This window comes from Gorilla gorilla, chromosome 1, assembly GCF_029281585.2.
Source record: "Gorilla gorilla gorilla isolate KB3781 chromosome 1, NHGRI_mGorGor1-v2.1_pri, whole genome shotgun sequence".
In the NCBI taxonomy this organism is placed as follows: Eukaryota; Metazoa; Chordata; class Mammalia; order Primates; family Hominidae; genus Gorilla; species Gorilla gorilla.
This window is the reverse complement of record NC_073224.2, coordinates 190,243,192-190,264,312: the sequence shown is the minus strand read 5'-3', so window position 1 is coordinate 190,264,312 and position 21,121 is coordinate 190,243,192. Positions and strand designations below refer to the sequence as shown.

At 33.8% G+C, this 21,121-nt stretch overlaps 1 protein-coding gene across 6 annotated transcripts in view; it reads right to left on the bottom strand.

Annotated features, from left to right (window-relative positions):
- The window catches only part of LOC101147269 (AGBL carboxypeptidase 4), a 1,515,476-nt gene that overhangs the window by 1,187,183 nt on the left and 307,172 nt on the right, over nt 1-21,121 (bottom strand). For 3 of the 6 annotated variants that reach the window (XM_055348249.2, XM_063698909.1, XM_055348250.2), the window contains exon 3: nt 3,284-3,444. In XM_055348249.2, the coding sequence (XP_055204224.2) occupies nt 3,284-3,444 (161 nt within the window). The remainder of the gene's footprint in view (nt 1-3,283; nt 3,445-21,121) is intronic. The other 3 variants (XM_019018134.4, XM_063698912.1, XM_055348264.2) reach the window with 1 other exon arrangement.

Below are 21,121 nucleotides of genomic sequence, written 5' to 3'. Positions count from 1 at the left end.
GGGATACAACACCATATGTTGCGAGCTTTTATTATTTCCTAGAAACATCAAGAAATACAACGCAAAAGCTAGACCTGTTTATACAATATATTTGATGCTGCAATTTTTAAAATTTATTTAATGGAGTCAGCCTGCAATGACCAATACATACATGTTTTTTTGCCTGCTAGTAGTACCAAGACCTAAATAACGTTCTTGACTAGATTACACTTATGCAGGTCTCATTTTAATGGAAATTTGAGAGATGAAAAAAAGATTATAGAAAGAGATGCTATAAAAACAGACCTCACAAGTCAAACTTCATAGTAAAACTATTTTCTTTAACGTAGACTACCATGAAAACAAATATCCTGTGAGCTAGAGATATATATTGTATCTTTCCTGCAGATCTTTATGCCTTCTTGAGACAGATTTCCATAATGTGATTACAGTTGATAAGGCAATGGCCCACAGAAAGAGGCTGATAAAAGCATCAGGCTCCAGGAAACCAGATAAACATGTTCATGATTTCTAATTGGAACAAGGATAGGATAGCACTCTATATGCAGACAGAACCCAGAGACAGGGAAAATATTGGTCCCTTCAACTTTAATAAATATGCATCCACAAAACAGACCCAACTCTCTTGTAAGAGTAACCCTTTAAAAAACATTCATGTTACTTGCATAGTTAATTGATAGATAAGATTGCAAAAGAGGCTGTATAGCTTTGACATGTAAAAAGTAAGTTATAACACTCTGGCAGAGACATTTTGAACAACAAAAAGAACATCCTCGTAAACAAACTAGAAGAGCAAAGAACATTGTGTGAGAAACTTGTCCAAAAGGCTATCTCAAGTAGTTTAACTGAAGGAACACATTTTTCCTAACTCTCTTATCATCTCACCCCTCTACCCCTCCTTGTATAAGCTGTATAAAGATAATCTTTATAGACACTTAAGTGAAAGAAAAACTGGGCCAGGAATTTAATGTGACCCAAAGTTAAAGAAACAGTATAATTTCAGAGCTTCTGCTAAATCTCTATTTAGCAAAGAACACAATGAGGATAGATGATTCTCTTGTTTGAAAAGTAATTGGCCCCACTTCTTAGGAGTTAGTGGGTTCCTGGATCCAGCAGGCAAGCTGAGGGATGTGCTATGAAAAAAAGAGGAAAAGAATAATTCCCTTTATGAATTTAGAAATCATGGCAGATTATACTGCTTTTAAGAAAATGTTTTCCTTCCTTCATATGAATTGACTACACTGCTTCAGAATTATTGTTTGTTTTCCAGAGGTATGTGTTTGTGACAACCATAAGTTGCTGATATGAGACAGGAACATTAACAAAAGAATGAAAGAGGTAATGAAGAAAATCTCATAGGGGTCTCAAATTTGAAGTGAAAGACTCAGTCTAGTACATGTGACTAAAGCCTCCTATCGTGGATTATATTCTCTAGATTCAGTAACACAGACTTTGGAAAATATACTTTAAGGATTATTGATTGTCTTAGTGGAACAAGTAGGACAATCCTAGAGTCAGGTGAACCCCTGTAGGTAAAGAGAGGGTTTTCCTAAGATCAGGGGAAAGAGAATGCCTACTGTTACTGTGAAAAACTGAAAAGGGAACTCTGCCATAGGAGAGTAAATAAAACCAAAAAGCAAAGCTAGGAACTAAAGTTTGTCCTTAAGAGGCTCTCTGTGTGTGGTGTAACTTTTTCTCCCTTGTCCTAAAATTCTGAGACAAGTCAGATTTAGCAAATAATGTTCAGGACTCTTCCCTAGATTTGATTCCTTCCTGTTGGCCCCTAAACTTTAGTAAATATTGCATACACTCAGTCTTGTGTCCATGGTGTTGTACAAAATTAAAGTATCAAAGTAAAGTGGCTGTATTTGCACCCCCTTTTTGCTGAAGCTAGCATGCCAGGAATAATATTGTATAGAAGAAGGCTCAGAGTCCCTAAATTCAAGACACTGGCCACTGTCTGACACACAAGTCAAGTTGCAGTTGAGATAAAATGATGAGAAGCAAGCAATCAGGGGATAGAGCAAGCAGAATGGATTGACTCAGGAGAAGCTAAACTCCCTACGAGAAGCTAAACTCCCTACTTTTTCCCAAATATACTAGAAAAAGACAACACAAAGTAAGAAGGTAGATGTTGGATTGCAGGACTATGCTTTCATCTGCTTAAAACAATCATAATCTCACTATGTGTACAAAGCTTGTACAGAGTCTTCCATGATCAGTTGTCTCAATATAACGGAATAGTAACAGATACCTTACGATTTGAGTTTTATTAATGTTTATTCAAGCATATGTTTTTAGTTCTCTTTATTTTCATCAATACTGTCTCTCTCATGAAAAATAGGATTCGAAAGTATTATAAAAATGTGCACTATTAAAAAAATGTAGCTGAAGAAATCATGGTTAAAAGCAGATTAATACGTTCAAAATACAAGTTGAGAATCCCTCATCTGGAAATCGAAAATCTAAAATGCTCCAAAATCCAAAACTTTTTGAGCACTGAAATGATGCCGCAAATGGAAAATAATAGTTTTTCATGGACAAAATTATTCAAAGTATTGTATAAAATTACTTCCAGGCTATGTATACAAGATGTATATGAAATATAAATGAATTTCATGTTCAGACTTGGGTACCCTCCCCAAGATATTTCAGTATGTATTATATATGCAAATATTTCAAAATCTGAAAAAAAAACTGCAACACTTCTGGTCCCACGCGTTTAAGATAAGCTATACTCAACTTGTAAAAGCAAAGTCAGTACACAGAAGCACAAGCAAAAATATTTTCCAGAATCACTAGAGAGGGCTGTAAATATGGTTCCGAGTTTCCCAGCAGCCAAAGCAAAGGGAAAATAGGATCAGTTACAAGAATCATATTGTCTTAAAGATATAAACACTCTGTTGTACAGAAGAAAAGCTTTTCTTTTGAAACTGAGACTTGTGAGAAATGTTTCTCACAGATCTTTATAAAGAAGAGACAATAGAAAACAATACCCTTTGTAAACATAATAGCAAGTCTCTTCCAGTGTTTCCTTATAGTGTCCCTCAAGGAATCCTAACATATCATGCTAATGCTTCAATAAGTAAGGAACACTTTATTCTCAGATGAAATATTTGTATTATTTAATAACCATCAGATAACAAAAGTCAACATATTGTACCTATTTCTCTGTATCTCTTGAACCAAAACTGTATCATTGCTGTGGATAAACAAGAATATATTCTTAATATAGTCATTATTTTGATATTTCTAAAAGAAGACAAAAGCATATTATTCTTACCAAAACCACTCTGAAGGTATCCACTATTTCCCTCACCTGTGATTCTTTCACATTTTCAACAGTAAAGTTGAACCAGACTCGGAAGCGTGGATTACAGGTGTCCGGCCTAATGAACAGATCATACTCAAACTCAGAGACCTGGTCCACCCGGCCCAGGTTACCTGGTAATAAAAATTAAGAGAATTGGGTTTTAATAGAAGTTCATGCAGCTCAATGGTACACACATTTAAATATTATGCTCTCTGATAGTGGCATTTGTCAACATTCAGTACTTGAAGGTTCAGTGTTCACAATCCATAGGGCTGCCAAGTCTGAATGCAGCCCGGAGTAAGAAAAGCTTTCAGCTAGGCCAGGCTGTGGTGCAAGCTTCTCTGTCTGGCCCTTCTGACCCAGATCCTTTTATGCTACAAGTGTCTTTGACAGACCAGGATATTATATAAAGCCTGTGGTAAGCCCCTATAAACCAAGAGAAGAATGGCAAACTTTGGTTTCTTATGTAGAAAAGTGAGGATGATAATACCTTATGTATTTTGTATTAAGCTTCATTGTATACAAACTACCTGTAATACATTGGGTCTTGTTTAATTTTTACAACAGGCATATATGGTTTGTACTGAGCTTCTTATATCCTAAACTTCTATCAGAATATGTTAAAGAATATGGAGAGTAAGGTTTTAAACAAAAATTAGAAGTAATTGCTACATAAGAATAACACAATCATGAAACCTAATTTCCATTTTCTCCATCAACAGAACTAACAGTTATATAAAAAATGTGCAAACTTAGGTGTTATCTCCATTTTCCATATTGTCTCTCCTTTTTCTCACTGATATGCTAATGAGCAGTGAATTGTTAGAGAGGCAAGATATTTGTTACACAATGGTACTGAATTTGGAGTCAGAAGAACTAGTTTAGTTTTATTTCTGGAACTAACTAAGCAACTTTAGACAATTCACTTAACCTCTTCCAACATCTGTTTCCTCAACTATAAAGTTAGAATCATATTAATAGAAACATGAAAATTTATTTCTATGCCAACTACTACGAACACTACTTGAAATTAACGTACACAATTTATATGAATATTAAGTTTTGATAGAAAATTAAAGTTTTCTGAGCATTTCTACAGGCCACATACTGTCCTAAATGCTAAATGAACTAAACTATTTGATCCTCACAACAACTCCTATGAGGTAGAGACCATTACTATCCCCATTTTACATCTGAGAAAACCAAGGTACAGAGAACTTCCCCAAAGTTATACAGCAAGTAAACAAGTAAAAGTCACATTTGGGATTTGAATTCAAGGAACCTGGCTCTAACCACTAGACAATATAGCTGTCTTCCTAACAGAGCTGGTAGGAATAATAAACAAATAATATAAATTGAAAGCACATTTTAAGTGGTAAGGCTTAATAAAATTACTATTCTTAAACTAACAAGAAGTTGAAAAGGTACTTTTTTCCCTCTAAAAGTTCATGATATAAAAATTAAATATTAACATTCACTTCAATATTCAAAGGAATGCAGATTTTCATTTTGTTCTTCATACTAAAACAGTATAAATGGGTTTTGATAAACAATATCTTAAAATTACTGTGGCATATAGTGTCCAATAGTAATCCACCATATGTGTCTACAAATTTGTAGTTTCAAAATGATTTGACATCTTTTATATTATTAAATCCTCACCATGACCCAGTGATAGGTAAACTGAAACCCAGAAATGTTTAGTGCTTGCTTAAGTTCATGTTTTAAAGCACCAGGGTGAGACCATAAATTAAAGACTTCTGATTTCATTGTGTTTTTCTTTCAGAATCTACCATAGCTACAACCAATTCATTTATTAAGCCATTTAATCAGTAATTCATTCAAAAGGCACTATGCTTTGTGTTATAAAAGAGACTAGATAGTATCAAACATATACTTTCTTTGTGCTCACTAAGCTTATAGTCTCAAAGAATAGTGAACATCTGGTCTTTGGCCTTCTGCAACTACTCTGTTGACCTTCTTCATCATTCTTGTGATGAGCATTCTCTGTATGTGTGTGTGTGTACATAAAAAATACTTTCCTTATACACAATTAAGTGCCAGTTTATGGCCTTCTGGAAATAACTATTTCAGAATAAGTTAATAATGCCTCCATATCACCTGGTTCTCTTTCATTAAATGAAACACAAGGGAAGAAAACAAACACAATCTAAAATACATAGGTAGGACAAATATAACACAGAACATAAGCTGTAGATTTTATACCCAAATATATCACTAAATGTGTTATATGTAAATGGATTAAAATTACAATTAAGACAAACTAGATGAACCTGGAGTACATTATGCTAAGTTAAATAAGCCAGACGCAAAAAGAAAAATATTGCATGACTTCACTTATATGTAGAATCTGAAAGAAAAAAAGCCAAACACACAGAAACAGAAAATAAAATGGTGGTTACCAGGGGCAGATGGTGGTAGACAAAATGAGATATGTAGGTCAAAGAGTAGAAAATCACAGTTAGGTATGATGACTAAACCTAGAGATCATGTACAGCATGAGGATTATAGTTAATAATATTATATAACATATTGGAAATGTGCTTAGAAAGTAGATTGCAGTTGCTTTTACCATGCATACGTATACCAAAAAAGTTAACTATATGAGATAATGAATATGCTAATTTGCTTGACTTTGGTAGTCATTGCATTATGTATATCAAAACATAATGTTCTACATCTTATATATATAAAATAAAATAATTTTTTAAATACAAGACAAAATTTTATTTTGGATATAATATCAACTATATGTTGCTTATAAACACAAGCTTTCCTTTTAGGAGCACAAAAAGATTGAAAATAAAATGACAAAAAGTTTTAACAGAAAAGCACTATTAATAAGAAAGCAAATGTAACTATACTTATATCAGACAACATAGACTATAAATCAAGTAACATTACTAGAAATGAATAGGGGTATTTCATTTTGAAAAAGGGTAATTCCACCAAGAACATATAAAAACATTAAAAAGATAGATAGATAGATAGATAGATAGATAGATAGATAGATAGATAGATCTTTAAAGTATGTAAGTAAAATTTGACAAAATTAAAACAGATTAATCTAGAATCAAAATGAGAAATTTAACACACCAATATCCCTTACTGTAAAAAATACCAAAAGAAATATTCAGCAAAGGATTGAGATAATTTGAAAACATGATTTAAAAAATACCTAGTTTTAATTATGAAACACATTAAATTTATAGAACTAAATAATATACATTCTTTTCAAATGTACATGATGTTCTTCTCAAAACTGATCATATGCTCATTCATAAAGCAAGTCCCAACTAATTTCAAAGGAGTGATATCATACTGCATGTGTTCTCTCATTTAAGTAATAATATTTTAAACCAAATTGTGTTCAATATGTGAGAATCAAAATGTGTAAAATACAGCTAAATCCACTCTAAGATGTAAATTTATAACCATACATGCACATACATATACATATATAGTTACAGATGATTAATTTTTCAATGATTTATACATGCAGATAAAGATCAATGATACATGCTTCTGTTTTAAAGAGGTAAAAAAAGATGGTATTTTCAAAACAAAAAGCAGAGGCAAGCAAAAAGAACAGAAAATGTTAAAAAAAATTATCTGAATGTACCCTAAAAATTTTAAATGTGAAAGTTTGATACTTTGAAATAGACTTTTAATATTAAAAAACTCTTAACAAAGCTCACCAAGAAGAAATAAACCACATATTATTAATATCAAAATAATAAAAAGAGATTGAATTCATCAGGATGGTAAAATAGGTGTTTTTAGCTCTAATATCCCCAGATAAATACTGGTTTAATAACCATTCATGGTGGTGCCTGTAATCCCAGGTACATGGGAGGCTTAGGCAGCAGAATCACTTGCACCTAGGAGGTGGAGGATGTAGTAAGCCAAGATGGCACCACTGCACTCCAGCCTGGGTAACAGAGTGAGACTCTGTCTCAAAAAAAAAAAAAAATGTAATGTATACACATTAAGATTTGCTAAGAGAGTAGATCTTATGTTAAGTATTTTTATCACAAAAATAGTAATAATATATAAAGAAAGCAGAAGGAAACTTTTGGAGGTGATGGATATATTTATGGATAAGCCTGTGGTAATGGTTTCACAGATGTATAGTTATATAGTTATCTCCAAACTCATCAAATTGTATACAACAAACATGTGCAGCATTTTGTGAGTCAATCATACCTCAAAAAAGTGATTTAAAGAAAAAATAATACTTGGGGGAAAAGGAAAAAAGAGCAAACTAAACCCAAAGAAAGCAGAATAAAGATAATAATAAAGACAAGAGTAGAAATAAATGACATAGAGAATAGAAAACATTACTGAAAGCCAATAAACACAAAATTCTTCCTTTGAAGTGATCAACAAAAGTGACAACTTTAAATTGATTGGCTAACAAAAAAGAGAAAGGACTCTAATTTGTAAAATCAGAAATTAAACAGAGGACATACTATAACCAACTGTACGTCAAAAAATTAAATAACCTAAATGAAATGGCATTTGTCGTTTTAACAGAAAAGCACTATCAATAAGAAGCAAATGTAACTATACTTATATCAGACAACATAGACTATAAATCAAGTAACATTACTAGAAATGAATAGCGGTATTTCATGATGAAAAAGGGTAATTCCACCAAGAACATATAAAAACATTAAATAGATAGATAAAGTATGTTGTCTGGAAAGACAACAAACAAAGTTGACTAAAAATAAATATGGATATCTGAATACATCTAAAACAAGTAGTATTAAATTAATAATCAAAAACCTTCCCACCAGGAAAATTCTATGTCCAAATGTTTTCACAGATAAATTCTGTAAAATTAAAACTTGTTAAAAAATTAACACCAATTCTTGACTGGGTGTGGTGGCTCACACCTGTAATCCCAGCACTTTGGGAGGCCAAGGCAGGCAGATCACAAGGTCAAGAGATCGAGACCATCCTGGCCAACATGGTGAAAACTCGTCTCTACTAAAAATACAAAAATTAGCTGGGCATAGTGGTGCATGCCTGTAGTCCCAGCTACTCGGGAGGCTGAGGCAGGAGAATCACTTGATCCCGGGAGGCAGAGGTTGCAGTGAGCCAAGATCGTGCCACTGCACTCCAGCCTAGTGATAGAGCAAGGCTCCGTCCCAAAAAAATAAAATAAAATAACACCAATTCTTAACAAACTCTTGCCAAAAAAAATTGAAGAAGAGATAACACTTCCAAACTCATTCTATGAAACCAGGATTACCTGGATCCTAAAATCAGATGGAGAGATCATGATGACAAAAACAAAAACAATAACAAATAAAAAATACAGAACAACATCCCTATAAATATGAACTCAAAAATCTTCAAAGAAATACTAACAAACTGAATCTAGCAACATAAAAAATGATTATACACCATGACAGGTGAGATTTATCCCAGAAATTCAAAGTTGGTACAACACACGAAAATCAACTAATGCAATATAACACATTATTAAAATAAAGACCAAAAACACAAGGATCATCTAATAGATGCATTAAAAAAATCTGACAAAATCTTACACATTTCATGATAAGAATACTCAAGACGAACACAAGGGACCTTCCTCAAACTCATAAAGAGTATATTTGAAAAACACACAGCTAACAGCCCACTTAATGGTGAAAGACTGAACATTATCCCTCTAAGATCAGGGAGAAGATAAGCATCTTTGCTTTTGCCATTTCTATTCAAAATTGTTGTGGAGATTCCAGGAAGGACAAGTATGCCAGAAAAAAAAAGCATTCATATTGAAAAGGAAGAAATAAAATTATTTCTATTTGCAGATGACATAATTTTTATGCAGAAAAACCTAAGGAATCCTCATACCAAAAAAAAAAACTATTTGAGCTAAAAAACAATTTCAGTAAAGTTTCAGAATAAAATCCATATACAAAATCAATTGTATCTCTATATGCCAGCAATGAACATTCTGAAAATAAAATAAACAATTTCATTTACAATAGCATCAAAATAATACTTAGTATAAGTTAGCAAAAGAAATGCCAATAGATTTAATCCAAGAAGGCAAGGTTCTTTTAACACTTAAAAAGCAAGCAACATAATTCACCATATGGACAAAATAAAGGAGAATAACCTTAAGATTATTTCAGTAGATGCTGAAAAAACATTTGACAAATTCCACATGCATTCATGATTAAAAAAAAAAAAACACTTCCATCAAACTTCAACTAGTAGGAAACTTCCTGATACTGACAAAGGGCATGAAATGAAAACAAAAATGTAGCACTAATATCATACTTAATGGTACAATATTTAATTAATTATCCAAGATCAAGCATGTAGGGTGTCCTTCTATTCAACATTTTTATAAAGACCCAAGCTATTGCAATAGAGCAAAAAAAAACAAATAAAAGACATAAATATTAGGAAAGAGGAAATAATACTAGAACTTTCCTTACTTACAGATGAGAGTGTTATTTACATAGATTTTTCTATGTAAAGAATAGAAAATCGACAACATAACTACTTGAGCCAATAAATAAATTTAGCAAAGTCACAAAGTGAATATATGAAAATAACAGCAGTAGCAACAAGCAATGGCACTACCAGCAAAAAATTAAAAATAAAATTTTAAGGATCCCATTCATGGTTGAAACAAAAAACCACAAGATACCTAGAAATAAATCTAACCAAAGATATCCAAGTCTTTTGCACTAAAAACTACAAAATATTATTGAGAGAATTTGAAGAATACCTTAAAATGGTATTTCTCCCAAATGTATGTATATAGATTCAGAGGAACCACAATCAAATTCTGGAAGCCTTTTTGTAGAAATTGATTATCTCATTCTACATTGTACGCAAAAATGTAATATCATAAAAGCAATTTTAGTGAAAACTGTTATAAATTTAGTAATCAAGACAGTTTGGTATTTCAAAATGATAGACCTTTACATGTATGAAACAGAATGGAGAGTACAGAAATAGGCCCACATACTTATGAGCAATTTACTTTAACAAAGATGACAAGGAAATTTAATGAAGAGGTAAGTATTTTAATGAGTAATGTTCAATATAAATAATTAACCCTTACTGAAAATCTTATACAAAAATTACCTCAAAATGGATCATAGACACAAATGTAAAACCCAAAATTATAACATGTGTAGAAGAAAATATAAAAGAATGATACTGCCTAGGTTTTCTTCTAGGGTTTTTATTGTTCTAGGTCTTACCTTTAAATTTTTAATACATCTTGAGCTAATTTTTGTATAAGGTGTAAAAAAGGGGTACAGTTTCAGTTTTCTGCATATGGCTAGCCAGTTTTCCCAACACCATTTATTAAATAGGGAATCCTTTCCCCATTGCTTGTTTTTGTCAGGTTTGTCAAAGATCAGATGGTTGTAGATGTGTGGAGTTATTTCTGAGGCCTCTGTTCTGTTCCATTGGTCTATATATCTGTGTTGGTACCAGTACCATGCTGTTGGGGTTACTGTAGCTTTGTAGCATAATTTGAAGTCAGGTACTGTGATGCCTCCAGCTTTGTTCTTTTGCTTAGGACTGTCTTGAATATACAGGATCTTTCTTGGTTCCATACGAAATTTAAAGTAGTTTTCTAATTCTGTGAAGAATGTCAATGGTAACTTGATGGGAATACCACTGTATCTATAAATTACTTTGGGCAGTATGGCCATTTTCACAATATTGATTCTTCCTATCCATGAGCATGGAATGTTTTCCCACTCGTTTGTGTCCTCTCTTATTTCCTTGAGCAGTGGTTTGTAGTTCTACTTAAAGAGGTCCTTCACATCCCTTGTAAGTTGTATTCCTAGGTATTTTATTCTCTTTTTAACAACTGTGAATAGGAGTTAACTCATGATTTGGCTTTCTGTTTGTCTGTTGTTGGTGTGTAGGAATGCCTGTGAGTTTTGCACATTGATTTTGTATCCCGTGACTTTGCTGAAGTTATCAGGTTAAGAATATTTTGAGCTGAGATGAGGGGATTTTCTCAATATACAGCCATGTCATCTGCAAACAGAGACAATTTGACTTCCTCTCTTCCTATTTGAATACGCTTTATTTCCTTCTCTTGCCTGATAGCCCTAGCCAGAACTTTCAATACTATGTTGCACAGGAGTGGTGAGAGAAGGCATCCTTGTATTGTGCCAGTTTTCAAAGATAATGTTTCCAGCTTTTGGTCATTTAGTATGATATTGGCTGTGGGTTTGTCATAAATTGCTCTTATTATTTTCAGATACATTCCATCATTACCTAGTTTATTGAGTGTTTTTTTTTACCATGAAAGGGTGTTGAATTTTATCAAAGGCCTTTTCTGCATCTATTGATATAATCATGTGGTTTTTGTCATTGGTTCTGTTTATGTGATGGATTATGTTCATTGATTTGCGTATGTTGAACCAGCCTTGTATCCCAGGGATGAAGCCAACTTGATCGTGGCAGATAGGTTTTTCAATGTGCTGCTGGATTCAGTTTGCCAGTATTTCATTGAGGATTTTCCCATCTATGTTAATCAGGGATATTGGCCTGAAATTTTCTTTTTGTTTTTTTGTCGTGTCTGCCAGGTTTTGGTATCAAGATGAGGCTGGACTCATAAAATGAATTGCAGAGGAGTCCCTGTTTTTCTATTGTTTGAAATAGTTTTAGAAGGAATGGCACCAGTTCCTCTTTGTACTTCTAGTGGAATTCGGCTGTGAATCTATCTAGTCCTGGGCTTTTGTTGGTTGGTAGGCTCTTAATTACTGCCTCAACTTCAGAACATTTTATTGGTCTAATTCAGGGATTTGACTTCTTCCTGGTTTAGTCTTGGGAGGGTGTTGTGTCCAGGAATTCATCCATTTCTTCTAGATTTTCTAGTTTATCTGCATAGAGGTGTTTAAATTATTCTCTGATGGTAGTTTGCATTTCTGTGGGGTCAGTGGTGATATCCCCTTTATCATTTTTTATTGTGTTTATTGTATTCTTCTCTCTTTTCTTATTAGTCTGGCCAGTGGTCTATCTATTTTGTTAATCTTTTCAAAAAACCAGCTACTACATTCATTGATTTTTTGAAGGGTTTTTCATCTCTATCTCCTTCAGTTCTGCTCTGATATTAGTTATTTCTTGTCTTATGCTAGCTTTTGAATTTGTTTCCTCTTGCTTCTCTAGTTCTTTTCATTGTGATGTTAGGGTGTCGATTTCAGATCTTTCCTACTTTTTCATGAGGGCATTTAGTGCTATAAATTTCCCTCTAAACACTGCTTTAGCTGTGTCCCAGAGATGCTGGTATGTTGTCTCTTTGTTCTCATTGGTTTCAAAGAACTTCTTTATTTCTGCCCTAATTTCATTTACCCAGTAGTCACTCAGGAGCAGGTTGTTCAGTTTCCATGTAGTTGTATGGTTTTGAGTGAGTATGTTAATCTTGAACTCTAATTTGATTGCACTGTGGTCTGAAAGACTGTTTCTTATGATTTCTGTTCTTTTGCATTTGCTGAGGAGTGTTTTACTTCCAATTAAGTGGGCAATTCTAGAATAACTGTTATGTGGTGCTGAGAAGAATGTATATTCTGTTGATTTGGGGTGGAGAGTTCTGTACATGTCTATTAGGTCTGCTTGGTCCACAGCTGAGTTAAAGTCTTGAATATCCTTATTAATTTTCTGTCTCGTTGATCTGTCTAATATTGACAGTGGGGTGTTAAAGTCTCCCACTATTACTGTGTGGGAGTCTGTCTCTTTGTAGGTCTCTAAGAACTTGCTTTAAGAATTGGGTGCTACTGTATTGGATGCATATACATTTAGGATAGTTAACTCCCTTGTTGCGTTGATCCCTTTACCCTTATGTAATGCATTTCTTTATCTTTTTTATCTTTGTTGACTTAAAGTCTGTTTTATCAGAGACTAGGATTGCAACCCCTGCTTTTTTTTTTTTTTTTTTTTGCTTATCATTTGGTTGGTACGTATTCCTAAATCCCTTTATTTTGAGCCTATGTGTGTCTTTGCACATGAGATGGGTCTCATGAATATAACACAAAGATGGATCTTGACCCTTTATCTAATTTGCCAGTCTGTGTCTTTTAACTGGGGCATTTAGCCCATTTACATTTGAGGTTAGTATTGTAATATGTGATTTTGATCTTGTCATTATGATCCTAGCTGGTTATTTTGACTACTGGTGGATGCAGTTTCTTCATAGTGTCGATGGTCTCTACATTTTGGTATGGTTTTCCAGTGGCAGGTACCAGTTTTTCCTTCCCATATTTAGTGCTTCCTTCAGGAGCTCTTGTATGGCAGGCCTGGTGGTGACAAAATTCCTCAGCATTTGATTGTCTGTAAAGGATTTTATTTCTCCTTCACTTATAAAGCTTAGTTTGGCCAATATGAAATTCTGAGTTGAAAATTCTTTTCTTTAAGAATGTTGAGTATTGGCCCCCACTATCTTCTGGCTTGTAGGGTTTCTGCAGAGACATCCCCTGTTAGTCTGATGGGCTTCCTTGTGTAGGTAACCTAATCTTTCTTTCTGGCTGCCCTTAACATTTTTTCCTTCATTTCAACCTCGATGAATCTGACGATTATGTGTCTTGGGGTTGCTCTTCTTGAGAAGTATCTTTGTGGTGTTCTCTGTATTTCCAGAATTTGAATGTTGACCTGTTTCACTAGGTTGGGGACGTTCTCCTGGATAATATCCTGAAGAGTGTTTTCCAACTTGGTTCCATTCTCCCCCTCATTTTCAGGTACACCAATCAAATATAAGTTTGGTTGTTTCACACAGTCACATATTTCTTGAAGGCTTTATTCATTCCTTTTCATTCTTTTTACTCTAATCTTGTCTTCACATTTTATTTCATTAAGTTGAGCTTCAATATCTGATATACTTTCTTCTGCTTGATCAATTCGGCTATTGATATTTGCATATGCTTCACACAGTTCTCGTCCTGTGTTTTTCATCTCCATCAGTTCATTTATGTTCTTCTCTAAACTGGTTATTCTAGTTAGCAGCTCCTGTAACCTTTTATCAAGGTTCTTAACTTCCTTGCATTGGGTTAGAACATGCTCCTTTAGCTCAGAAGAGTTTGTTATTACCCACCTTCTGAAGCCTACTTCTGTCAATTCATCAAACTCATTCTCCATCCAGTTTTGTTCCCTTGCTGGCGAGGAGTTGTGATCCTTTGGAGGAGAGGAGACGTTCAGTTTTTTGAATTTTCAGCCTTTTTGCACTGGTTTTTCCTCATCTTCACGGATTTATCTACATTTACTCTTTGATGTTGGTGACCTTCAGATGGGATTTTTGCGCAGGCATCCTTTATGCTGATGTTGATGCTATTGCTCTCTGTTTGTTAGTTTTCCTTTTAACAGTCAGGCCCCTATTCTGAAGCTCTGCTTGAGTATACTGGAGGTCCACTCTAGACGCTGTTTGCCTGGGTATCACCAGCGGAGCCTGCAGAACAGCAAAGATTGCTGCCTGCTCCTTCCTCTAGAACCTTCCTCTCCCAGAGCGATACCTGCCAAATGCCAGCCAGAGCTCTACTGTATGAGGTGTCTATTGACCCCTGCTGTGAGGTGTCTCTCATGCAGGAGGCACGGTGGTCAGGGACCCAGTTGAGGAGGCACTCTGTCTCTTAGCAGAGCTCAAGTGCTGTGCTGGGAGATCTGCTGCTCTCTTCAGAGCTGGCAGGCAGGAAGGTTTATATCTGCTGAAGCTGTGGCCATAGCTGCCCCTTCCTCCAGGAGCTCTGTCCCAGAAAGATGGGAGTTTTATCTATAAGCCCCCGACTGGGGCTGCTGCCTTTCTTTCAGAGATGCCCTGCCCAGAGAGGAGGAATCTAGAGAGGCAGTCTGGCTACAGCAGCTTTGTAGCACTGCGGTGGGCTCTGCCCAGTCTGAACTTCCCAGAGGCTGTGTTTATACTGTGAGGGAAAAACCACCTACACAAGCCTCAGCAATGGTGGACGGCCCTTTCCCCACCAAGCTCAAGTGTCCCAGGACAACTTCAGATTGCTCTGTTGGCAGCGAGAATTTCAAGCCAGAGAATCTAGGAAATACCATTCAGGACATAGACATGGGCAAAGACTTCATGACTAAAACACCAAAAGCAATGGCAACAAAAGCAATGGCATACACCAAAAGCAATGGCAACAAAAGCCAAAATTGATAAATGGGATCTAATTAAACCAAAGAGCTTCTGTACAGCAAAAGAAACTATCATCAGAGTGAATAAAATGGGAGAAAATGTTTGCAATCTATCCATCTGACAAAGGGCTAATATCCAGAATCTACAAGGAACTTAAACAAATTTACAAGAAAAAAACAAAGAACCCCATCAAAAAGTGGCCAAAGGATATGAACAGACACTTCTCAAAAGAAGACATTTATGCAGCAAACAAACATACAAAAAAAAGCTCATCATCAATGGGCATTAGACAATGAATATCAAAACCAAAATAGATACCATCTCACGCCAGTTGGAATGGCAATCATTAAAAAGTCAGGAAATAACAGATGCTGGAGAGGATGTGGAGAAATAGGAACGCTTTACACTGTTGGTGGGAGTGTAAATTAGTTCAACCATTGTGGAAGACAGTGTGGCAATTCCTCAAGGATCTGGAACCAGAAATACCATTTGACCTAGTAATCCCATTACTGGATATATACCAAAAGATTATAAATAATTCTACTATAAAGACACATGCACACGTATGTTTATTGAGGCACTGTTCACAATAGCAAAGACTTGGAACCAACCCAAATGCCCATCAATGATAGACTGGATAAAGAAAATGTGGCACATATACACCATGGAATACTATGCAGCCATAAAAAAGGATGAGTTCAAGTCCTTTGAAGGGACATGTATGAAGCTGGAAACCATTATTCTCAGCAAACTAACACAGGAACAGAAAACCAAACACTGCAAGTTCTCACTCATAAGTGGGAGTTTAAAAATGAGACCATATGGGTACAGGGAAGGGAACATTACACACTGGGCCTGTTGGAGGTTGTGGGGCAAGGGGAGGGATAGCATTAGGAGAAATACCTAATGTAGATGACAGGTTGATGGGTGCAGCAAACCACCATGGCCCATATATACCTATGTAATAAACCTGCACGTTCTGCACATGTATCCCAGAATTTAAAGTATAATAATAAAACAAAAATGAATAAATAATTTAAAATTTTTTTTAAAAAAAATAACAGAAAATTCTTTGTGACCTTTGAGTAGGCAAAGATTTCTTAGAAATAACATAAAAAGCATAAACTATATTTTAAAAAACTAATAAACTGAACTTCATAAACAGACACCAAAAATCACTTTACCTCTTCAGTTGTCTGAAAGGCACTATTAAGAAATGAAAAACAAAGACACAGACTAACAGAAGATATTTGTTACACAGAAAAAGAACTTGTATCTTGAATATACAAAGAACTCTTATGAAGCAAAAAATTAAATTAAAATTAAAAAATAAGCAAAAGATCTGAACAGACACTCAGAAAAAGAAAACAAGATTTATGAGTTGCCAGGAAGCATATAAAATGTTACTACACATCACTTATTATCAGAAAAATGCATATTAAAACCACAAAGGAATACTACTGCACACCCACCCATAGAATAGCTAAAAAATAAAAACATAATAAACAATAGAAAATTTGGCCCCAACAAGCGATAACAAGGATGTGAAGCAACTAGAAATTTCATACGTTTCCAGTGAAAATGTAAAAGGACGATCACTTTGAAAAACCATTTGATAATTTCTCATAAAGGTAAATGTACACCAATTATATGACCTAGCTGGTCATAGATATCTAACCAAGAAAAAAATTAAAAACTGTGTTTACAGTAAGACTTGTAAATAAATGTTCATAGAAACTTTATTTGTAATAGCTGAAAACTGGAAACAACCTAAATGCCTTTCAGTAGGTTGAATGGATAAACACATATTTGTACAATGAAATAGTGCTAAGCAAGAAAAAGAAATGAATTATCAATACATACAACATGGATCAATCTCAAATCATTATGTCAAAATAAAAAGGTCACATAAAACAAGGTACATAATGAATTCCATTTATTCATGAAAATGCAAATTCACATTTATGGATAGAAAGCAATGATCAGTGTTTATCTGGGTGGAAAGGGGGATATATTATGAACGAGCCTGAGAAATCTTGCAGGCGCTGGATATATTTGCTCTCTTGATTGTGGCGACAGTTTCCTAAGTGTATGCATATGTCAAAATACATCAAATTTTACACTTTAAATATGTTCAGTTTAATGTTGTTCAGTTACACAGTACTTTAATAATTTTAAAAAATACTCATACCTCTCCACTATCTCATTTTCCCTTGGAATGTCCCAGAAATAACAGCTATCTTAAATTTAGTGTTTCCCATTTACATGCATTTTTTGAAATAAGTATTACGCACAGTATAATGGTTACATACAGGGACTGTAAAGCCAGACAACATGAGCTGTAAATCTGTCTCTATCACTTAATAGCTTTGTTTCTTTGGAAAAATTAATTCATTTTTATGTGCCTCAATTTACTGACTATAATGGGATGATAATAGTACTTTTTTCACAGGGTTATTGTGAGTATTAAGTGACTGAATTTATATAAATAGCTAGAAGAGTATTTGTCAAATAGTAAATTATAGTTATGCCATATAATATAAAACCAGGTAGATATTAAATTGAACATGAAATAATTGTTAATAATATGGTACAATATTAAGGCAAAATATAATAAGGATGGTTAGGAATATGGGCTCTGGTTCATCCATGTTGTTCCAAAGGGTAAGATCTCCTTTTTAAAGGCTGAATAATATTCCATTGAATAATACCCCATAATTTTGTTAACTATTCATCTATCAACAGACACCTTGGTTAAGTAAAATAAGTTAGACACAAAAAGAAAAATACTGCATGATCTCACTTATATATGGAATCGTCTTTTTAAAAGTTGAATACGTAGAAACAAAGAGTAGAATGGCAGTTACCAGAGATGGGGGTGGGGGCAGGGAATGAAGAATGGGGAGATAAAGATCAAAAATATAAAAAGTTGCAGTTATGTAGGATGAATAAGTCTAGAGATATAATGTATAACATGAGGACTATAGTTAATAATATTGCATATTGAAAATTTGCTGAGAGTAGATTTTAGTAGCTCTTACCACCAAAAAAAGTAACTGTGAGATAACAGATATGACAATTTTCATGATTATAGAAACCATTTCACTAATGTATGTATATGAAAAAGAAAGTTGTACATCTTAAATGTGTACATTTTTTTTAAAAAGAATATGGGCTTTGGGTTAGACCACTTGGATTGAATCTCAGCTCTACCACTTAGTATCTGGGTTATCTTGAGTATGTTTCTCGTTTCTTACTTTCTTTGTGCTTTAGTTTTTTCATCTTTAAAAGATGAATAATGACAGCACCTTCTTCTTAGGGTTGAATTAAACAACTTGACCTAAAAGCATGTGGAGTAGTGTCCTAAGCACAGAACAAACATTCAATAACATTAACTATTAGTAGTAGCATACATTCAGAAGTAATATATAGTTGCCTCCAACAATTCAGTATTATGTCTTCAAGTAAAAGTAACATATATTAAATGTAAATTAATGGTTTGTATTTTTTTTATTTATTCAGGCTCATAGGAGAAACATTTTTTATCTTTGCAAAAAGATATTGTAAATTCACTGGACATAAGCCTACTCTTCATTGCTATTTGTCACCTATTTCTCTGTTCTTTTATTCATTCCTAACATGTTTTCATCAATTTAGATAACTCAGTGAGAATATCCTATGGATTTCATTTTAAAAGACTGCACTTAACAATAACTAATGTGCCTTTTGTAAACTCCAAGCTTACAGGGGCCGAAAATTTTATTTTTGCTATTAATTTCCACAGCACCTTTTCTCATGTTAACACCTTGTCTTATTTAGCAATTCATTAACATGGATAGTTCTATACAATTCATTGACAGATTCATTTTTGATCATTTTATTTGTAATGTTTTATAAGTATCAAAAATAGTAATATATCCACATTATTTGATCAGTTACATACTAATAGTAGCTGTAATAAACTAATCCAAGCAAATTGTTTTATTCAGTAGCTTTTATGTATTAAGAAAAAATTCTTTGAATATTTATATATACCATATACATATATATACACACACATACATAAACAGATTTTGTTGTGAAAAAGCATAATATGTTGATCAATAAAAGACTTTCAAGCAAAAAAGAAATACTGTATTTTTAGGATAATTCTTTGGAGAAACTAAAAAGGAAATTATGAGTCTTGTACAAAGGAGGAACAATGTAAAATTTCTGCTTAGAAAAGTCTCCTCATTTATTTTTTAAGAGATAGGGTATTTGTATATTGCTCAGGCTAGACACAAACTCCTGAGTTCAAGGGATCTCCTACCTCAGCCTACAGAGTAGCTGGGAATACAGGCATGTGCCACTGTGCCTGGCTTTACTTCTAAATGGATTTTAACCACGAATAACTACATAGTCTTTACCATATGCCAAACACTCCTAACTGCACTCTCTAAACACTCTTCTAATTGCCAAATTAACTTAATATATTTAAATATCATGACTATGCCAAGATGTAGACTGTGTTAGTCATTTCATTTTAGTACGTGGAAACTGAAATACTGAGAGATTAAATAATTTACTTAAGGTCATAAAGCTAAGGAAGTAATTCACAGAAACTGAATACGAATCCAGGTACTCCCGCTTGATTGCCTGATATTTTAAAATAGATTTTAGGGTGCAAGAGCAGTTTTGTAACATGGATATATTGCATAGGGGTGAAGTCTGGATTTTCAGTGTAGCCATCACCTAAATAGTGTAAATTGTACTGATTAAGTAATTTATTTTCTCTTGTCCCCCTCCAAAGCATCCACTCTTATAATTCTCCAATATCTATTATCCTATACATTGGAGAATGTCCATGTATACACATTATTTAGCTCCTACTTATAAATGAAAACAAGAGGTGTTTGACTTTCTGTTTCTGAGTTATTTCACTTAAGATAATGGTCTCCAGTTCCATCTATGCTGCTACAAAAGACATGACTTTACTGTTTGTTATAGTTGAGTAGTATTTACCTATATATATACACACACGTATATATATATATATACACACACATATATATACACACACACATATATATATACACACACATATATATATATCTATACATATACACACACAAATATTTACACATCATATTTTCTTTGTCCAATCATCCATTCATGGACTCTTGGATTGATTCCATTATCTTTGCTATTGTAAATAATGCTGCAATAAACATACAACTACAGGTTTATTTTTGATGAAATTATTTCTTTTCATTTGGGTAGATACTCAGGAATGGGATTACTGGATTCAGTGGTAGCTCTATTTTTAATTCTTTGAGAAATCTCCATACTGTTTTCCATAGAGATTGCACTAATTTACTTTTTCACCAACAGTGTATAACCATTCTCTTTTCTATGCATCCTCACTAGCATCTATTATTTTTTGACTTTTTATTTAATTTTTTAAAATTTTTTCAATTATACTTTAAGTTCTGGGATACATGTTCAGAACGTGCAGGTTTGTTACATAGGTATACACATGCCATAGTGGTTTGCTGAACCCATCAACCCGTCATCTACATTAGGTATTTCTCCTAATGCTATCCCTCCCCTAGCCCCCCAGCCCCAACAGGCTCTGGTGTGTGATGTTCCCCTCCCTGTGTCCATGTGTTCTCATTGTTCAG